The sequence below is a fragment of the Microtus ochrogaster genome, unplaced genomic scaffold (assembly GCF_000317375.1).
Source record: "Microtus ochrogaster isolate Prairie Vole_2 unplaced genomic scaffold, MicOch1.0 UNK123, whole genome shotgun sequence".
Classification (NCBI taxonomy): domain Eukaryota; kingdom Metazoa; phylum Chordata; class Mammalia; order Rodentia; family Cricetidae; genus Microtus; species Microtus ochrogaster.
In genome coordinates, this window is record NW_004949221.1 from 240279 (window position 1) to 259104 (window position 18826).

General features: G+C 40.0%; 2 protein-coding genes across 2 annotated transcripts in view; both read left to right on the plus strand.

The window, feature by feature from the left end:
• Nucleotides 1-5299, plus strand: part of LOC101999691 (leukocyte immunoglobulin-like receptor subfamily B member 3) — a gene marked incomplete at its 3' end in the record, with an annotated part of 197194 nt that extends 191895 nt beyond the window's left edge. Inside the window, 3 exon segments of the mRNA XM_026778290.1 lie at nt 4749-4921; nt 5167-5244; nt 5247-5299. Of these exon segments, the coding sequence (XP_026634091.1) occupies nt 4749-4921; nt 5167-5244; nt 5247-5299 (304 nt within the window).
• Nucleotides 5300-16209: 10910 nt separating this feature from the next.
• Nucleotides 16210-18515, plus strand: LOC102000786 (neuroplastin-like). Its single transcript, XM_013355385.2, has 3 exons — nt 16210-16227; nt 17408-17456; nt 17606-18515. The coding sequence occupies exons 1-3, from the start codon at nt 16210-16212 to the stop codon at nt 18403-18405; spliced, it is 867 nt and encodes a 288-aa protein (XP_013210839.1). The 3' UTR covers nt 18406-18515.
• The last annotated feature ends 311 nt before the right edge of the window (nt 18516-18826 follow it).

Genomic DNA, 18826 nt, shown 5'->3' on the forward strand with positions numbered 1-18826 from the left:
TGGTGCTATACAGATTACTAAATATGGGTTAAAGCAAGACGTGAGAATTAGCCAATAAGGGGCTACAGATAATTGGCCAGGCAGTGTTTAAAAGAATACAGTTTGTGTGTTGTTATTTCAGGTCACAAGCTAGCCAGGCAGCCAGGAGCTGGGCAGCAGGAACACAACCCACCGCTCCTATCACTACAGGTCAATAAGTTTTATTCTGATGTTAGTTATGACAAACTATTTCTGTTCAAAAATGGAGAAACTAGTTTGTTCACTCTAGAAAACTCTAGACTGGGATCTCTTGAATTGAATAATACTGGGCCCTTTGAGCTACTTCTGCTTGGGTAAAATACAAGCTCTATGGTGCCCACTGCTCTCTGACCCCAGTGAGCTACTCAATATCCTATCACTGATAAAGAATCAAGTGGGTCTAGTCAGAGGCCTACAGTGGATATGTGTACCACTGAGGGATTCCAGAAGTTAATTACCATGATAAGGGTTGGCTGCTTGGTGGGAAAGAATTCAAAGCAGCAGTGTAACAGTAGTTTGTAAATAAGAAGAAATGCAGAGATCTGCTCATCTGAAGCAGGCCATAGTGAGATTTTAGCTGAGCACAAGGTAGAAAGCTCCTTGCTCACCCTTCTCCAGAAAGCCTTGCTGTCAATTCAGCTAGGTCAATGGTGTCCTTAGAAGAGACTATGATCCTGCTCAATCAGTCATGGGGATGGATGGACAACTTCTTCCTGTTCAAAGATAAATAAAAATTTCGAACTAAATAAATATCAGCAGGTAAGCACACTTGGACTTGTAAAAGGAAAGAAATAGATGATCAACCTGGGTTACTGCAGAAATCAAGGTTGATTTAGGAATGTAAAATATCTAACTTGTGTGTGTGTGTGTGTGTGTGTGTGTGTGTGTGTTTGTGTATTTCAAAAACTGAAGGGGAATGTGTTCCCTTAAATAGATGAACAAACAGAATCTGATCAAAAAGTCAATAATCAGTGTCTGAACCCTCTTACCCACTTGGAAGGGGATGGAAATTCACCCTCCACAAATTCAAAATGGTAAATAAATAATAAGTGCTGGAGAGATGGCTTCATGTTTAAGAGAATGTACTGTTTTTGAGAGGACCAGATAGCCATCAGTAACTCCAGTCCTTTGGAATCCAATGATCTCTTCTGAACACCACAGGCACCAAGAACATATGTGATACAGATACATAGTATATACATACATGAAGGAAAACTACTCATACATGTAAAATAAATAAAAATAAAATTGATATAGTAAAACACATTAAACCACATAAAAGCATGCAGTGGCTCACATTTAGGTAGAAAGAGAGAACAAGATAATACAGCCCCTTTGTCCACTTTAATATGGACAAAATTCCAGATAGAGTTTCAGCAAGAAAGCAGCAGAGATGAGTAAAACTGCAGACAAAATGTACCCAAACATGCACAAAAAAATCCAAATCACAATGAACTCACAGCACTCTTCATAACAGGTCATGACAGGTTTTAGCATTAGGAAGATCAGCTCTCATCAAGAATCAGCTCAGACCACAGTGGTATGGCTATTGAATTCAATAAGTGAAAGGGGAAATGGGAACTTTAACAGGTTTATATGAATTAATCACAGTATTTTTTTAAAAAAACAAACAGTGAATCTGGGAAAGAATAAAAATAAAGTCAGTTCAGGGGAACGAGCAAGAGAGGGTGAGGGAGAAGGGGAAAGGTGGGATGGTGGACTAAATCAAAACACAATATATACAGATATAAATTTTTCAAAAAGATGAAAAAGTATACCCTTGACTGGGTGTGTTGGTAGTCCAAAGTTTTAATCCCAGTACTTGATAAAGAGAAACAGGAAAATATCTGTGTGTTCCAGTCCAACTTGGTGTATATTACCAGTTCCAAGACAGTCAAAGACTGCATAAGCAGAGCCTATCTCAAAATAACAGCAAAACTAATTAAAACCATAAGCATAAGACAAAAGATAACAAAGTAAAAATTAAAAATAAGATCAGGAATGGAAAGTTGCAGGATAAAACTGACTGTGGCCCAGGGAGAGAATATGTGCTTTGAATATTTGAGGCCCTGCATCAATACCTGATACCAACATTAAAGGGAAAAAAATAATTTACTAAGTTCTCCTCTTCAACTACATGGCCAAACAAACTCCTTCATGCAGATCTTCAGCAAGGCCCTGAAGGGCAAGATCATTACCCTTTAGGTGGAGTCAGAGACACCATTGCGAATGTAGGACTGATATCCAATACCAGGACAGCACCCCACCAAACCACTAGCAGGTGATATTTGCAGGCAGCACATGGAAGTTGGCTGCATGAAAGTTAACTATTTCATCTGAAAAGAGTCCACCCTATTCCTGGAACTCCACCTATGTTGTGGCATTATCCATTCATCCCTTTGCTACCTTGTACAGGAGTATAACTGTGACAAAATGATATAGTACTGCCCAACAATTGCTGCTCACAACTTGCAGCCTTGTGTCATCAACTGCTACATAAACAAGGGTGGTAATACCAACAACTTACCTATGTATGGCCCAGGACCCCTGGGACCCAATGAAATTTTTATTAGAGGGACTTAGAAAAATGGAGATGGTAAATGTGGACAAGTAAAAAGTTCTGTGTATAGGTGCCTGAAGATGTGCCTTAAGATTGATTCTGATCCACAGGATCCAAATTATGCAAGGAGAAAGCTGACTTATTAAGTTGTCCTCCAACCTGTATGCATGTGCTTTGGCACACCTGCACACATACACTCTATGAAAAAATAAGCAGATAAATAAAGAAATATATTTTTTAAAGTTGTAATGGAAAGTATACACACCAAAAGGAACCAAAAATAAAGGTGCCTAAATGTACCCTAGAACTTGAGACTATCAGGAAGATATTTATGTATTTCGTTCCATGCAGCAAGATCCTTCTCAAAAACTCTCAAACTTTTGTAAAGGAAGATATATCTCACATAAAAATGTGAAAAGGAACAAACCAAACTCACATTTAAATTTTTATTTGTTTTTTGAAATATCCATGCATGTATATAATCACCTGGAGCTGATTGTCTTGAGGACAGATGAGACAGACATTTATGTGGTTTTGAAAATGTTATCTCTGGAAGAACTGGAGAGAATCTACCATCTGGCCTATCCACAGATTTGGGGAAGTCAGAGCCTGGTGCCTGAGTAGGGCAGTTCCCCTTTCTGTGGGTTTCCTGAAGAACAGCCCCAAAAGGCCAAACACTGTTTCCTGTCCCTCCAGAAAAACTCTGTAGCCTTGCCACCAAGCCTCTGGAGTAAGTGCCATGATCTTCACCTCTAAGCCGTGTCCTAACTAGGTGAAATATTAAGTAAGTGGGGGAGATTCTGTGAACTAGGAATGACCAAGTGCTGGATCATCAGGAAACTACAGTGACTTAAAAGGTTATACAGAGGGAAGGCCATATGCAAACTCCAAGGACAAAACATCCACAAGTAACTCTCTCCTACAACTGACTCTGGGCCTCTGAACTCCAGTGCTGGGTGGTGAGTGTGTGCATCTGTCCTGACCTGCACTTTTCATCTTAACCAGGAGCCATACCTGGGTATTCAGGATGGAAAATAACTTGTGTGTGATGATCATGGGGATGGATGGAGACTTATGAGGTTCAGGCCCTCAGGCCTGCAATTGAAGAAGGATGCCCTGGATTCTAGCTGCTTATTTTCTTGCAGGGACATCTGTAAGCCTGGCCACAGAATACAGACAGACTATAGTATCCATTCAGACTAAGGTGCCAATCTTGTATGGAAGGACCCCAGGAGTCAAAGAGTACCGTATATATAAAGACAGAACCTTATATATATGGTGCAAACAGATTACACTTGAGCCTGAACTCTCCAACTCATATATTGACAAGAGCCATGCAGGGTGATATAAATGTCACTATCAGATCCAGGATGAATCATCAGGGCACAGTGAGCCCCTGGAACTGGAAGTGACAGGTGAGGAGACTTTCAGGGCCTCATTTCCAGGCTATACTCTTGGGTATATTCCCCTCCTACAACCTAGCCCTGAAGAATATTGTGACCGTGTGAGCTCATGTAGCAGACTGCCTCTTTTTCTCCTAGGAATATACTAGAGTAAACCCAGACTATCTGTTCCCCCCCAGTCCTGTGATATCCTCATGGGGGTGCGTGACTCTTCAGTATGTCTCAAGGAAGGGATATGAAAAGTTCACTCTCACCAAGGAAGATCTGCAGTTCTCCAGCTCCCTGTACTCACAGTGTAAATGTAGTATCTGGCAGTACTAAGCCTTGTTTTCTATGAGTAACAGGACTGAATACCATTGAGGAACATTTGGCTATTAAGGTTATTATAAAGATATCCCATAATCGTGGTCAATACCCACGGATCCCCTGGAAATACACATATCAGCTGAGTCAGCCCAACATTGACCAATGAGTTTTGAGACCCTAAGCCATCTGCCACAGTCATGCCTTTTTTTGGAAGTTCCAGGAAAAGAGTGAATAAGGAAAGAGAGTGGTTTCTGAGCCATAGATGATAAGAACCAGTGGCATTCAGGGCAGGATGGGAGGAATAGGTGTTTGGTGAAAAACAGCTTCTCTCTCCCTGGCCTGTCCAAAATGCTCTCCCTGTTAACCAACCAAGGCCATATCCTGGACCTTGGAAAGAGCCTCATAGTACAGTGTTGCTTTGATATCACTTATGACAGATTTTCTCTATACAGGGTTGGAAGTGTTAACCTCAAACATCACTGTAACCAGTGTACAGAGTCTGTCCTCTACTTGGCTAGTTTCACCTTGGGCTTGGTAAACAATTCTACCTGAGGTCAGTATAGATTTTATGGTACAAACAATCTCTTCTCTGAATGGTCAACCTCTAGTGACATCCTTGACATCCCAATTACAGGTGAGGAACACAACAGGTTCAATCAGTTACTTAGCCATTGCACAGGCCTGCGTGGGAAAGCTTATGAGGTAGTAGCTCAGATGAGGTTCAGGGATGGAATGAATAGGTATAGATGCAGACACAGAGGGACAGGAGAAGGGATAATAAAAGGAGAGAGAAACAGTCCCATGTGATCTTATGAGACCCTGGTGAAGTCTCAGTTCACAACATGAAAGCAGTCCTTCACTCATCCCTTTTCTCTTTAGGACAACTTCCTGATACACCTTCACTCTCAGTGAAGTTGTATTCCACAATACACACATGAAGGAACATGACAAGACTGTGTCAATGTCCAAAGTGGACAACTTCATTCTGTCTAAGGAGGAAACAGGAAATTTCAAAGATTGTTCTGTCTATATTGGCAGTTTGTCAGTCACTTTCTTCTGTGTCCTGCAGAACATCTGGTAGACTCTTCTACAAAGTAGGAACCCTGAAGGACTGTCTCACCTTAATGTGAGTTCAGCAGTCATTTTTCTGTGGGTCCTGCATGTCCAGTTTATACAGCATGACATCAAACAGTCCAGGCAAGAGCAGTTTCTTGCCCAAATGGCTAACAAACTCCATAAGGGGACTCTTTGATGCCCATCAACTCTTGAAGTAGATTGGTGTTGCCAGGAACAGATGTGTCTCATTGTCCTAAGTTCTTAAAATATTTTAAATGCCATATTTTGTAGGTATTTAAAAGATTTGAAGAATACTAGCCATCTAAAATATATCTCTGTATATATAGAAAACCTAACTAACATGACTACAAGCTTGACCTTATAGATGACTATCCCTTAATCTGTATTGCTTAATTATACATTACATTTTTAAATGAGCTGCACAAATACAATACCTTAATCAAGAGCAGTAATATACATATAAGAAAATTGACCTTAAATTTGTATCAATAGACCAAGATCCATACCAATGTAAAGAATTCATCTGTACATCATATCCCCCTTTAAAAGTAAACAACCATTTATAAACAATAGTTGGGAATTTGGGCATAGGTCTCTCTAAATGGCTTCCTGCATTTTGTTGGGAGAAGTAATTTTGGAGTTTGCAGAGATCTTTCAGCAGGTCTTTGTCTATTAAACCACCTTAGTCTTGAAAGAATCCACAGGTTTTCATCCTCTGTAGAAATAAAATCAGAACCTATTTTCCTAAGCAATATATTCTTAGACCCAAAATTTGAACTCAAGATACCTTTAAAACATGTATGTTGGTTTAGTTTAGCAGCCCATACAATGAAATGTCTCTTTATACTTAGCTCATTCACAGTCAAAAATTCAATGAAAACACAAGAATAAACATAATCCAAACCCTCTGTGTATTTTCCATCTTTATGTGGCTTATGATTTTTTTATTCCTTTAATCTATGACTTTCTAAATTCTGTATCTTTAAAGACTTTTTATTTATTAAAAGTTTCTACCTTCTCCTCTCCTCCCATTTACCTTCCTCTCCTCTCCTCCCCCTCTCCCCCCATCTCCGGTCCTAAGAGCAGTCAGGGTTCCCTGCCCTGTGGGAAGTCCAAGGTCCTCCCCCCTCCATCCAGGTCTAGGAAGATAAGCATCCAAACAGACTAGGCTCCCACAAGACAAGTACATGCAGTAGAACCAAAACCCAGTGCCATTGTCCTTTGCTTCTCAGTCAGCCCTCACTGTCAGCCACATTCTTAGAGTACAGTTTGATCACATGCTCATTCAGTCCCAGTCCAACTGACCTGACCTTGGTGAGCTCCCATTAGATCAGTCCCAGCATCTCAGTGGGTGGATGCACCTTTCGCGGTCCTGACTTCCTTGCTCATGGTCTCCCTCCTTCTAGACTTTGTTTTTTTTTTTTTTAAAAAAAACTGTTTACTTCTTTTTATAACCCTCTCTATTTTTTTTCTTCTCTCTCCCAAGCCTATGTACATTTATCCAAGACTGTGACCCATTTAGAGGACCATTTCTTTCTGAATCTGTCTTTATTGAATATCTGTAATTATTTTCTGACCAGGAGCACTTTAAAATGGCAAGCAATGTGGTTTTGGCAGCCCTGGATGCTGGCTCCACCTCTCTCTGCCTTTCAATATGGTGGAGATACCATTATTGCCATCTCTGGGACTGCCAGGTAGAAGCAGCCTTCACCACTTTTACTCTAAAAGCAGTGTGCAACACATAAATGCTTTTTATCTGAGTAAAAGCTAAATTTGCATGGCTTGGAAATATCTCTGTGTATGGTGGCAGGAATCTTCCATGCTTTCCTGCCTATGAACACCTAGCAGACCTGATCTGGCCTCATGCTCAGGCCAGGGTGCTAAGTGGCAGGAATTCTCTCAGCTACTTTTCTCCTGACCCTGATCAGTCATACAAGCACCGGGACCTGAAATGTGTGACTTGCTATGCAGGATAGCCCCCATTGCTCAGGAGCCATGCTGTTGGTGGAGGCTGCTTGCTCATTTCTCAGCCACTCAGACCAGAATCAACCACTCAGATACTATATTAATTAAAACACTGCTTGGCCAGTCACTTAAGTGTATTGCTATCTAGCTCTTATATCTTAAACTAACCCATATCTATTATTTTATGTTTTACCATGAGGCTCATAATTTACTGGTAAAAGTTCTAGCCAACAGCTTGCATCATTCTCCTCTGGAGGCTACTCTCCTTATGTATCTATTCTAGCCTGGCTTTACTCTGTTAAGCCATTGGCTGAAAGCAGCTTCTTTATTAACCAATGACAATAAAACATATTCATAGCATACAGAGGGGAATGCCATATCAGTTGTCTGATAGGAATCAGGGAGTTATTTGAGTTTTCTTGTATATGTTGAGACATGCTTTGTGATAAAGTATATTGCCAATCAAGATCAGAACAACAATTTAAATTGACTTATAACCTCCCAGGAAACAGACACTATCATTAAAATCTCCCATCTGAGAAGAGCCAAGGCCATATGATTTTAGCACAGAATTATACCAGACTATCAAAGAAGAGATAAAAGTAATATTACTCAAGTTGTACCACAAAATAGAAACAGAAGGATCATTACCAAATTCATTTTTTGAAGCCACAGTCAACGTGATACCAAAACTGCAGGAAGAGTGAAAAAAGAAATAGAATTATGGACACATTTCCCTTATGAACATTGATGCAAATGCACTTAAAAATATTTACAAACCAAATCTATGTGCACACCAAGAAGATCAAGTAGGTTTAATCACAGAGAGGCTGGGAAGGTTTAACATATGAAAACATCTCATCTCATTAGAGTATTAAAAAACCTCTGTCCAATCTAAAACATATTCATGATAAAATTCTTGGAGAGCTCAGGAACACAAAGGATATAACAAAACACAATAAAGACAATTTATAGCAAGTTGATAGTGGATATCAAATTGGATAAAAGTTATTGCAGTTTCACTAAAATGAGGGACAAGACAATGATGTCCACCTTTTACATATCTATTCAATATAGTACTTGATGTTTTAATTAGAGCAATAAGACAACTAATGGAGATCAAGGGAATATAAATTTTAAAAGAAGATGTCAAAGTCTTACTATTTGCTAATGGTACTATAGTATAATAAGCAACCCAAAGTTTTTTTTACCAGGGAACTCCTCCAGCTGATAAATTCCTTCAACAAAGTAGCTGGATACAAAAATAACTAAAAAGATGTAGCCATCCTATACACATATTAATGAGATGAGAATAAAATCAGCGAAATACCACCCTTCACAATAGCCACAAATAATGTACAATATCTTGGTGTAACTCTAACTAAGAAAGTGGAAGACCTGTATGAAAAGCTTCAAGTCTTTGAAAAAATGGAGACAATATCAGAAGATTGAAATATCCTCCATGCTCATCGATCAGTAGGACTACCATAGGACTAACATAGTAAAAATGGTCATCTTACCAAAAGCAACCTTATGATTCAATGCAATTCCCATAAAAACTTGAATAGAATTCTTTATAGAACTTGAAAGAAAAATATTCAACATCATATATGAAAAAACAGCATAGATAACATAATCCTGTACAGTAAGAGAAATTTCAGAATTATCATTATCCCTAATTTTAAGCTATGTTACACAATGAGAGCTATAAAACAGCCTGATAGTGGTATAAAAACAGACAGGTAGACCAAAGTAATTACATTAAAGGTCCAAACATAAATACATACACCTATGAACACATGATTTTGGACAAAGAAGCCAAAATTAAACAATGGAAAAAAGAAAAAGGCCTTTAACAAATTCTGCTGGTCTAACTGAATGTTGGCACATAGAAGAATGCAAAAAGATTCATATCTATCACCTCAGATAAAACTCAAGACCAAATGCATCAAAGAGTACAACATAAAATGAGATGATATTCTGATCCTGATAGAAGAGAAAATGGAGAATAGCATTAAATGCATAGAAACAAGAGACAACTTCCTGAACTGAACACAATGCAGGCACTAAGACTGACAATATTAAAGGGGAACTCATGAAACTAAAAAGCTTCTATAAGGCAAACAATGTGGCCAAAAGGACAGGCAGCAGCCTACAGAATGGAAAAATGGGAAAAGTTCTTCTCAACCCTTATATCTCACAGAATTCAAATACATGAAGATTTCAAGAAATTAGAAATCAATAAACCAAATTATCTAATTAAAAATAGGATAGAGATCAAAACACAGAATTCTCCAAAGAATAATCTCAAGAAGCCAAGAATCTCTTAAAGAAATGTTCCACATTTTTAGTCATCAGGTAAATGTATATCAAAATGACCCTGAGATTCTATTTTACACTCGTTAAAATGACTAAGATCAAAAACACAAGTGGCATGTCATATTGGAGAGGACATGGAACAATAGAGAATGCTTCCATTGCTGGTGGGAGTGCAAACCATTATCAAAATAAATATGGCAGTTCCTCATAAAATAGACAATTGATCTGTCTTAAAACCCAGCTATGAGCCGGGCGGTGGTGGAGCATGCCATTAATCCCAGAACTTGGGAGGCAGAGGCAGGTGGATCTCTGTGAGTTCGAGACCAGCCTGGTCTACAAGAGCTAGTTCCAGCACAGGCTCCAAAACCACAGAGAAACCCTGTCTCGAAAAACCAATAAAATAAAATAAAATAAAACCCAGCTATGCCCCTCTTGAGCATATACCCAAAGGATCCTCCATTGTACCATGTGGAAACTTAAACAACTATATTCATGGTGGTTTTATTTATGATATCCAGAAATGGATACACCCTAGACATTCATCAACTGTGGAATTGCTAAAGAAATTTTGATACATTTTACTCATCTGTTAAAAACAATGACAAGGCCAGCTGGCCTGGGTCTGGAAAAGCCTGGGATAAAACTGGACTCTCTGAACATAGCAGACAATGAGGACTACTGAGAACTCAAGAACAATGGCAATGGGTTTCTGATCCTACTGCACGCACTGGCTTTGTGGGAGCCTAGGCAGTTTGGATGCTCAACTTGCTAGACCTGGATGGAGGTGGGGGTTCCTTGGACTTCCCACAGGACAGGGAACCCTGATTGCTTTTCGGGCTGAGGAGGGGGCGGGACTTAATTGGGGGAGGGGGAAATAAATGGGAGGTGGTGGCAGGGAAGAGACAGAAATCTTTAATAAATAAATAAAAAAAACAATGACAACATTAAATTTGCAAGCAAATTGATGGGATGTGAAAAAAATCATCTCGAGTGAGGTAACCCAGACCCAAAATACAAATATAGTATGTAATCACTGATAAGTTGGTGTTAGTCATACAGTAAAGAATAGTCATGCTACAATCCACAGACCAAAAGAAGCTAAATAACATGGGAGGCTCATGGGAGTATGAATCTCATTGTAAATGGGAAAGAGAACAGACACAACTATTGAAAGAGAAAGGGGTCTGGATGGGGATATAGGTATGGGAACATGAAGGATAAGGTGGGTGGAAGATGGAAGAAAATATAACTGGAAGAGATCCTGGATTCAGGGGACATCTCTGGGACAAGACCCAGACATAGAGCAAAGAAAACTCCCAAGAATCAACGAGGGTGACCTGAGATAAGACTCCTAGTGATGGAAGACAGAGAGCCTGTACCAGTGATCTCCTGTTGCCAAGCAGGAGTTCTAGTGGATGGACTGGGACACCAGTTTTGCCACAAATTCATAGACCTGCAATTTGTCCTGCAGAGAAGATGTGTTGGGTGAAAATAACAAAGAAATTGTGGGAGTAGCCAACCAATGACTGATCCAACTTGAGAACCGTATCATGAGAGAGAACCTAGCCCTGACTCCTGCACTCTTCCTCCAGAGGTCCTGGACCTGAAGGCTGGATACCCCATAACTTAGGATAGAACCAAACACTATTGGCAAAAAGTCAATGAAATGATTCCTAATAACATTTTGCTATTCTCATAGATTCTTGCCTCTCCCAGTAGTGTTCAGAGAGGCTTCACCAAAGTATTTATGGAAACAGATGCCGAGATGATGAAGGAGGGTCATCTGTCTATCTGATGCTTTCATTGGTTAATTAATAAAGAAAGCTGCTTGGCCTGATAGGGCAGAATTTAGATAGGCGGAGTAGACTGAACAGAATGCTGGGAAGAAGGGAAGTAAGCCAGTCACCATAGCTCTCCTCTCCGAGATGGATGCAGGTTAAGAATATTCCCGGTAAGATTCCACCTCATGGTGCTACACTCATTAGAAATGGGTTAATCAAGATGTGAGAGTTAGCCAGTAAGAGTCTAGAGATAATGGGCCAAGCAGTGTTTAAAAGAATACAGTTTCCGTGTAATTATTCTGGGGTTAAGGTAGCCGTGTGGGAGCTTGGCGGGAACACAGCCTGCCATGTTCCAACTACATAGTGACCCACAGCCAAACCTTTAGTGGTGCCCAGCGCATCCTGTGGAATAGGGGGAAGGAGGATTGTAGGAGTTAAACAAGTCAAGAACTCCACAAGGTAAACCAAAGAATCAGCTATCCTGGGCTCATTAAGACTCACATTGCCTGAAATGATAACCAGAATGTCTATATGGGACTGACCTAGGCCTTCTACATATATGCTATAGTTGTGTAGCTTGGTCCTCTTGTGGAATTCCTAAGACAAGGAGAAAGGGATGTCTCTGACTCTGTTGCCTGCTTTGAGGATACCTTACTCCTACTGGGTTTGCCTCTTGCAGCCATAATAGGAGAGAAGATACCTAGTCCCACTGATACTTAAGATGTCATGGCTCATTGGTAGGCCTGCCCATTTCTGAAGATAAACAGAGAAGGATTAATGGATGGGGCAGAGAGGTGTTGGGGCAAGAGGAGATAGGAGAAAATTTGGCTGCAATACAAAAACAAAAAATATAAAAAGAAAATAGATACACATAGAATGTATATTACATTATAAAAATTAAAAAATACTATATATTAGAAAACCAAATAATTCAAGTAAAAATAGGAGTACAGCTCTAAAAAGAGCATTTTTAAAAGATGAAACACAAATGGTTGAGCAACACTTAAATGTTCAACATTGTCTGGAGAATGTAAATCAAAATTCCTTTGCAATTTCACTTTATCCAGTCAGAATATCTAAGATCTGTAAAAATATCTGTGGGTAAGGATTAGGTTAAAGTAAAGATTCACTCCTTCCTGGTGGGAGGGCAAACTTGTACAGCTGCTTTGAAAATTAGGAGTTGAAAATAGCTCTAACTCAGGAGCTATCTATATTACTCTTGGAAATTACACAGAGAACCCTGTATCTTATTTCAGAGACCCTTCCAAAATCATATTCATTGCTGGACTATTTATAATAACCATAAATTAAAAACTACTTAGATGTCTGTTGACATATGAACATAAAGTGGGACATTTACACAATGGACTATTGCACAGCTGCTAAAAGAAATTAAATCAAGCAATTCAAAGGTAAATTAATGGACTTACAAAGAAGAATCATCCTTAGTGAGGTAACCCAGAACTAAAAAGGACATACATAGTATGCATTTACTTATAACTGTGTATAAGCTCTTAAATTTCTAATGAATATATTACAAACCATATAATCATAAATGAAAGTTATAGCATAAGGGACTATGGAAAAGGGAAGGGTTTCACTTGAACAAGGAAATAGAAGAGACAGATTGAAAGGGAGACTAATAAGGGAAGATTTGAGGAGAGGGGGAGAAGATGGGATAAGGGAAGGAAAACATGGAGAGGCATCTACAACTAAGGACCATTTGGGGGTCATATTAAAACCTAGTATATTAGAAACTTCCTAATATATAAAAACATAAATTAAAAAAATCTAAATGAAATCACAAAACAGCATGAGAGACAAAATACCAATGAGACACATCTCCCTATAAAATTAAACCTTCAGTGCTACCAAGAATGGGTTATATTTAATGTAAATGCTCACCAAATGAACCCATACAACCACCATCCCAAAACCTAGCTCCTTGCCTAAATTTTGCTGCTCAATACAAACTGATGGTAAGACAACATCTCTGAAGACAATACCTACATATCTCATTGAACACAGAGAAGTTGAGCTGGTGTCTACACAGATACTTCACTTCTCATGACTAGTGTTCATGATACTATAAGGAACTCTGAATGCTATCAGAGTTCAAAGGTAAATGCCAATTCAAGCTACAAACCTTTCGGTATACATTGGTGACCCACTTGAAAGATGCACAGTTGCAATATTGGCACAAAGTTGTGAGAGAAGCCAACAAATACCTGGTAGGATTTAAGACCTACCCAGCCACAAAGTTGTCATCAGGTGACCAACAATATGAGGATAGATAGGCTATGAAAGAAACCAAATTTTACTGGTTTGCTAAAGAAACAAATCAATAAAATGTTCTAACTACTTTCTGCCACACTCATAATAACTTGCTCAGCCTTCATCAGAAAAGCTGCCTCCTGTATGAAATGGGGACTAACACAGATACCCACTACTAGACAATGTGTGGAGAGTGGGGGATTTTGGAACACTCAATACTCCATTAGATTCCTCACTTCTGTGGTGAGGGAACTCTGAGGAAGAGGAAATGGAAAAATTGTACGGGTTAGAAGGATGGAAGACACAAAGGAAACCGTGCACTATAGAATACATGATCATTTAAAAATCTATTATCAATAATATCAAAATTTCACAAGAGTCAGCTCTTAATGTGGTTCTCCTCAGGAGAACACAACCTGTATATGCTTTTGGCAATCTCTTCCTTTAACAGAGAATTCAAATGTATCAATCAATTTTGTCCATGTTTCTTGTGAATCTGTCCATGCCATAAACCTCTGATGTTCAATCACTGACCCACACCCCATTCCCTGTGAATATTCAGAGTTTTAGACAATACTGTGTGAAACATATTGCTCAATTAACTAGATCCTCATCCTGGTTGTAACAAGGACAGTTCAGACTGAACTGAACAGAGAATTTTCTTTTTTTTTTTATAGATTTTGTTTATTACATATACAGTTTTCTGCCTACATGTATGCCTGCAGGCCAGAAGAGGGCGCCAGATTACAGATGGTTGTGAGCCATCATGTGGGTACTGGGAATTGAACTCAGGACCTTTGGAAGAACAGTCAATGCTCTTAACCTCTGAGCCATCTCTCCAGCCCGAACTGAGAATTTTCAACAGAAGTATTTCAAATGACTAAAAGATACTTAAGGACATGTTTAAATTCCTTAGCTCTCAGGGAAATACAAATCAAAACAACTTTTACATACCATCTTATACCTGTCAGAATGGCTAAAATCAAAACCACCAATGATAGCTTATGCTGGAGAGGGTGTAGAGTAAGGGGAACACTCATCCATTGCTGGTAGGAATACAAACTTGTGAAACCACTTTGGAAATCAGTGTGGAGGTTTCTCAGGAAATCCAGGATCAACCTACCCCAGGATCCAGCAATACCACTCTAGGGAATATACTCAAGAGATGCTCTATCATACTACAAAAGCATTTCTTCAACTATGTTCATAGCAGCACTATTTGTAATAGCCAAACCTGGAAACAACCTAGGTGCCCCTCAATAGAAGAATGGATAAAGAAGGTGTGGCACATATACACTTTAGATTTTTACTCAGCAGTAAAAAACAATGACGTCTTGAATTTTGCATGCAAATGGATGGAAATAGAAAACACTTTACTGAGTGAGATAACCCAGACCCAAAAAGATGAATATGGTATGTACTCACTCATAAGTGAATTCTAGCCATAAATAAAGGACATTGAACCTATAATTTGTGATCCTAGAGAAGCTAAATAAGAAGGTGAACCCAAAGAAAAACATATAGTTATCCTCCTGGGTATTGGAAGTAGACAAGATTGCCACGCAAAAATTGGGAGCATGGAAGTGGGGATGGGAAGGGGGTAAGGGGAGATGGGGAGAGAGAAGAGAGAAGGGGAGGATTGGGGAGAGCTCGGGGGAATGGGATGGTTGAGCTGGAGGAAGGGTGGGTATGGGAACAGGGTAGTAGATATCTTAATTAAGGGAGCCATTTTAGGGTTGGCAGAAGACTTGACTCTAGAGGGGTTCCCAGGTATCTAAGGAGATGTCCCCAGTTTGTTCCTTGGGCAGCAGATGAGAGGGTGCCTGAACTGGCCTTATCCCATAGCCACACTGATGAATATTTTGCATATCACCATAGAACCTTCATCTGGATTTGAATGGAGATAGAGACAGAGACCCACATTGGAGCACTGTACTGAGCTCCCAAGGTCCAAATGAAGAACAGAAGGAGGGAGAACATGAGCAAGGAAGTCAGAGGCCAGCTGTGTTAGGTCATCTTAGTTGGGAACTTCACTGATTCTTGAATCAAGTAATTTGGGAGCATCTGGGAACATCCATAAGAGTTGTTCTTGATTGCTCTTTTATAATTGATATTAGTTTACTTTGTGTATATTGGTGCTTTCTCTGCATGTGTGTCTACGCACCCTATTCATGCCTGCTATCCAAGAAAGACAGAAGTGGGCATCTGCTCCACTGGAAAGTCAGTGGATTGTTGTGAGACATCCAGTACCTGTTAGACATATTAACCAGTGTCCTCCGGAAGAACAACCAATGCTGTTAAGCACACAGGCATCTCTCTTCCATTTGAACAGGGTTTCAAACTACAAATGTGAGAGGCGATTTCACATAAACACTAAAGACAAGGATAGGGAATGGGAGTGGAGGAATTTCCAAGGACTCAGCCTCTGATTTATAGCAGGAAATATGGCCCCCCAAACCCCATCATTTTGCTTTAGACATGCACTGTGATTCCCTGGATAGAAATCATGATATTCCGATATCAGGTAACTCTGGAGGCACACAGTTATCCATTTTATAGAGAAGAGATTTTATAGAGAAGGATTTGAGCAAGACCCATTTACATAAGCTCCTGCCTTCAGGTTCCTGCCATGTTTGAGTGCATGTCCTGGTTACCTCCATGATGAACAGTGCTGTGGAAGTTTTAGGCACATGCACCATTTCCCATCATGTTACTTTAGTCATTGTGTTTTACCACAGCAACAGCAACTCTAACACAGAATGTAACTGAGTAGCACCGAGTTTTTCCTGTGTCCGTGTGTCAGAGGTAGGAATAGGAGAGCTAAGAGTAAATTAAGAATTAACTCACTGAACCATATTCCCAACAAGATTATTAAGGAAATCATCACCAGCGATACAGAAAGGATATCTTGTGTCCTCTTGAGAGACTGGTCCTCCAATTTCTTTTTTCATCTCAATTATTAGATTATCTCTGTTTAAAGATAGAGAAACTAACCTCCCCAATTTCCCTGCATAAAAGCTCTCAACTAAGCTCTCTTGTGATGACTACTTCAGGGCCCTTTGAGCCGTTCTCATGTAGACAGAAAAAAAAAATTATGGCACAAACTGTTCTCTTCCTCCACTGAGCTGCTAAAAAATCTAACATGGGAATGAGTTCAATACATCTAGTCTGAGGCATATATTATCACAGGCATAAATGGGAGATTACAAAAGATGATTATCACAATTCCTGCAGGGAGAGAATTTGAAAGAGCAACTGGGCACATGAGAAGAAATGCAGGCACCTAGATCCTCAGAGGTAGGCCATAGTGAGTTTTCAACTTAAGCAGGGGAGAAAACTGTGCACCTACCCCTATTTTCTCTCAAACAACTGACTGTCAATAGGTTCTTCTCTGTCAATGTAGCCAGGGCCACTGCTGTCTTAGGAAGATAATATGTTTCTATTGTCCACAGTAGTTCAAAACTATGAAACTTAATATTAGGAGGCAAACATACCCTGACATATAAGAGGAATGAGAAACATGTCTGTTCCAGAAATTAAGGTTGGTTTAAGAATATAAATCATGAGGAGCTGAGGCAGTAGGAAGACAGGGAAGGACGGAGCAGCCTTCCTCGCTCACTCCCTCGCACGCTCGCCTGCCCCCTCTCTCCCTCCCCTCCCTTCCCAGGCCTAGGTCCAGCCCATTAGCTGCACTCTCCCGCTAGGGAGGGTGTAGGGCTCTTCGCTCCCCAGGGCCAGGCGCTGCTCAGAACGGGTCATAATGTTCATATTCTCAGAAACAGCACAGCTAGTCTTCGAGACGTAGTCACAAAGAAACTTAATTCCTGATGGAACTAAGAACATCAAGGCAGAAAGAATTCCAGGCACGCCACTAGAAGTGAATATTGATTGTGAGCTATGAGAGCCAAGAATTGTCACCAGTGAAGAGGTCATTATTCGAGAAACCCTCCTTCCTGTTACCCTGCAGTGTAACCTCACCTCCAGCTCTCACACCCTTATGCACAGCTACCGGACAAAGAATGGAGTAGAACTCACTACCACACGTAAGAATGCCAGCAACATGGAACACAGGATCAATAAGCCAAGAGCTGAGGATTCAGGCGAATACCACTGTATGTATCATTTTGTCCGCGCTCCTAAAGCCAATGCCACCATTGAAGTGAAAGCTGCTCCTGACATCACTGGCCATAAACGGAGTGAAAATAAAAATGAAGGGCAGGATGCCATGATGTACTGCAAGTCAGTTGGCTACCCCCACCCAGAATGGATATGGCGCAAGAAGGAGAATTGTGTGTTCCTGGACATTTACAATAGCTCTGGTAGCTTTTTCATCATCAACAAGGAGAATTACACTGAACTGAATATTATGACTCTCCAGATCACAGAAGATCCCGGCAAGTATGAATGTAATGCCATCAACTCCATTGGCTGTGTCTCAGTTCTCACCGTCCTCAGGGTACGGAGCCACCTTGCCCCACTTTGGCCTTTCTTGGGAATTCTGGCTGAAATCATCATCCTTGTGGTGATCATTGTTGTGTATGAGAAGAGGAAGAGGCCAGATGAGGCTCCTGATGATGATGAACCAGCCGGGCCAATGAAAACCAACTCTACCAACAATCACAAAGATAAAAACTTGCGCCAGAGACACAAATTAAGCACTACTTACAATCTCTTTAGGTTTCTGAAAACGGTGGCAACATGACCTGCTAAATTTTCTGCTTGGATCTCTTTGGTCTCTCCCTTTCAAGTGAGCAACACCACAATGACCGTCTAAAAGCATGCCTTATTTAGCCTCTTCTAATAAGGGTGACCTAGCCAGGTACATTTTAAACAATGCTTCAGTGTAGAAGGTGTAAACTATTTCGGGCTTGATGTGCTGTGAGTGTTGCTTTCCCTCCCTTTGTTAAAATATTTAAATAGAAGTGGAAAGGTCCTCTGAGGACCATGCATGAGCCATTTTTTACTTATGCAGCTGTTAAATTGGCAAAGCTCTTAAATGCACTGCTACCATCTAGTGATCATTTTGTAAAGTACAGCAAAACCTACAGATATATACAGTATATATATTTGGGGTGGGAAAAATCCAAAATAAAGTGAACGCTTGTTTTATTTTTAAGCTGCTG

What these genes read in the sequence shown, in the direction of transcription:
- LOC102000786 (XM_013355385.2), top strand. An exon ending in GCCAGGCGCTGCTCAGAACG is followed by an intron (nt 17,457 to 17,605) that starts GGTCATAATGTT and finishes GTGAGCTATGAG; the next exon opens with AGCCAAGAATTGTCACCAGT.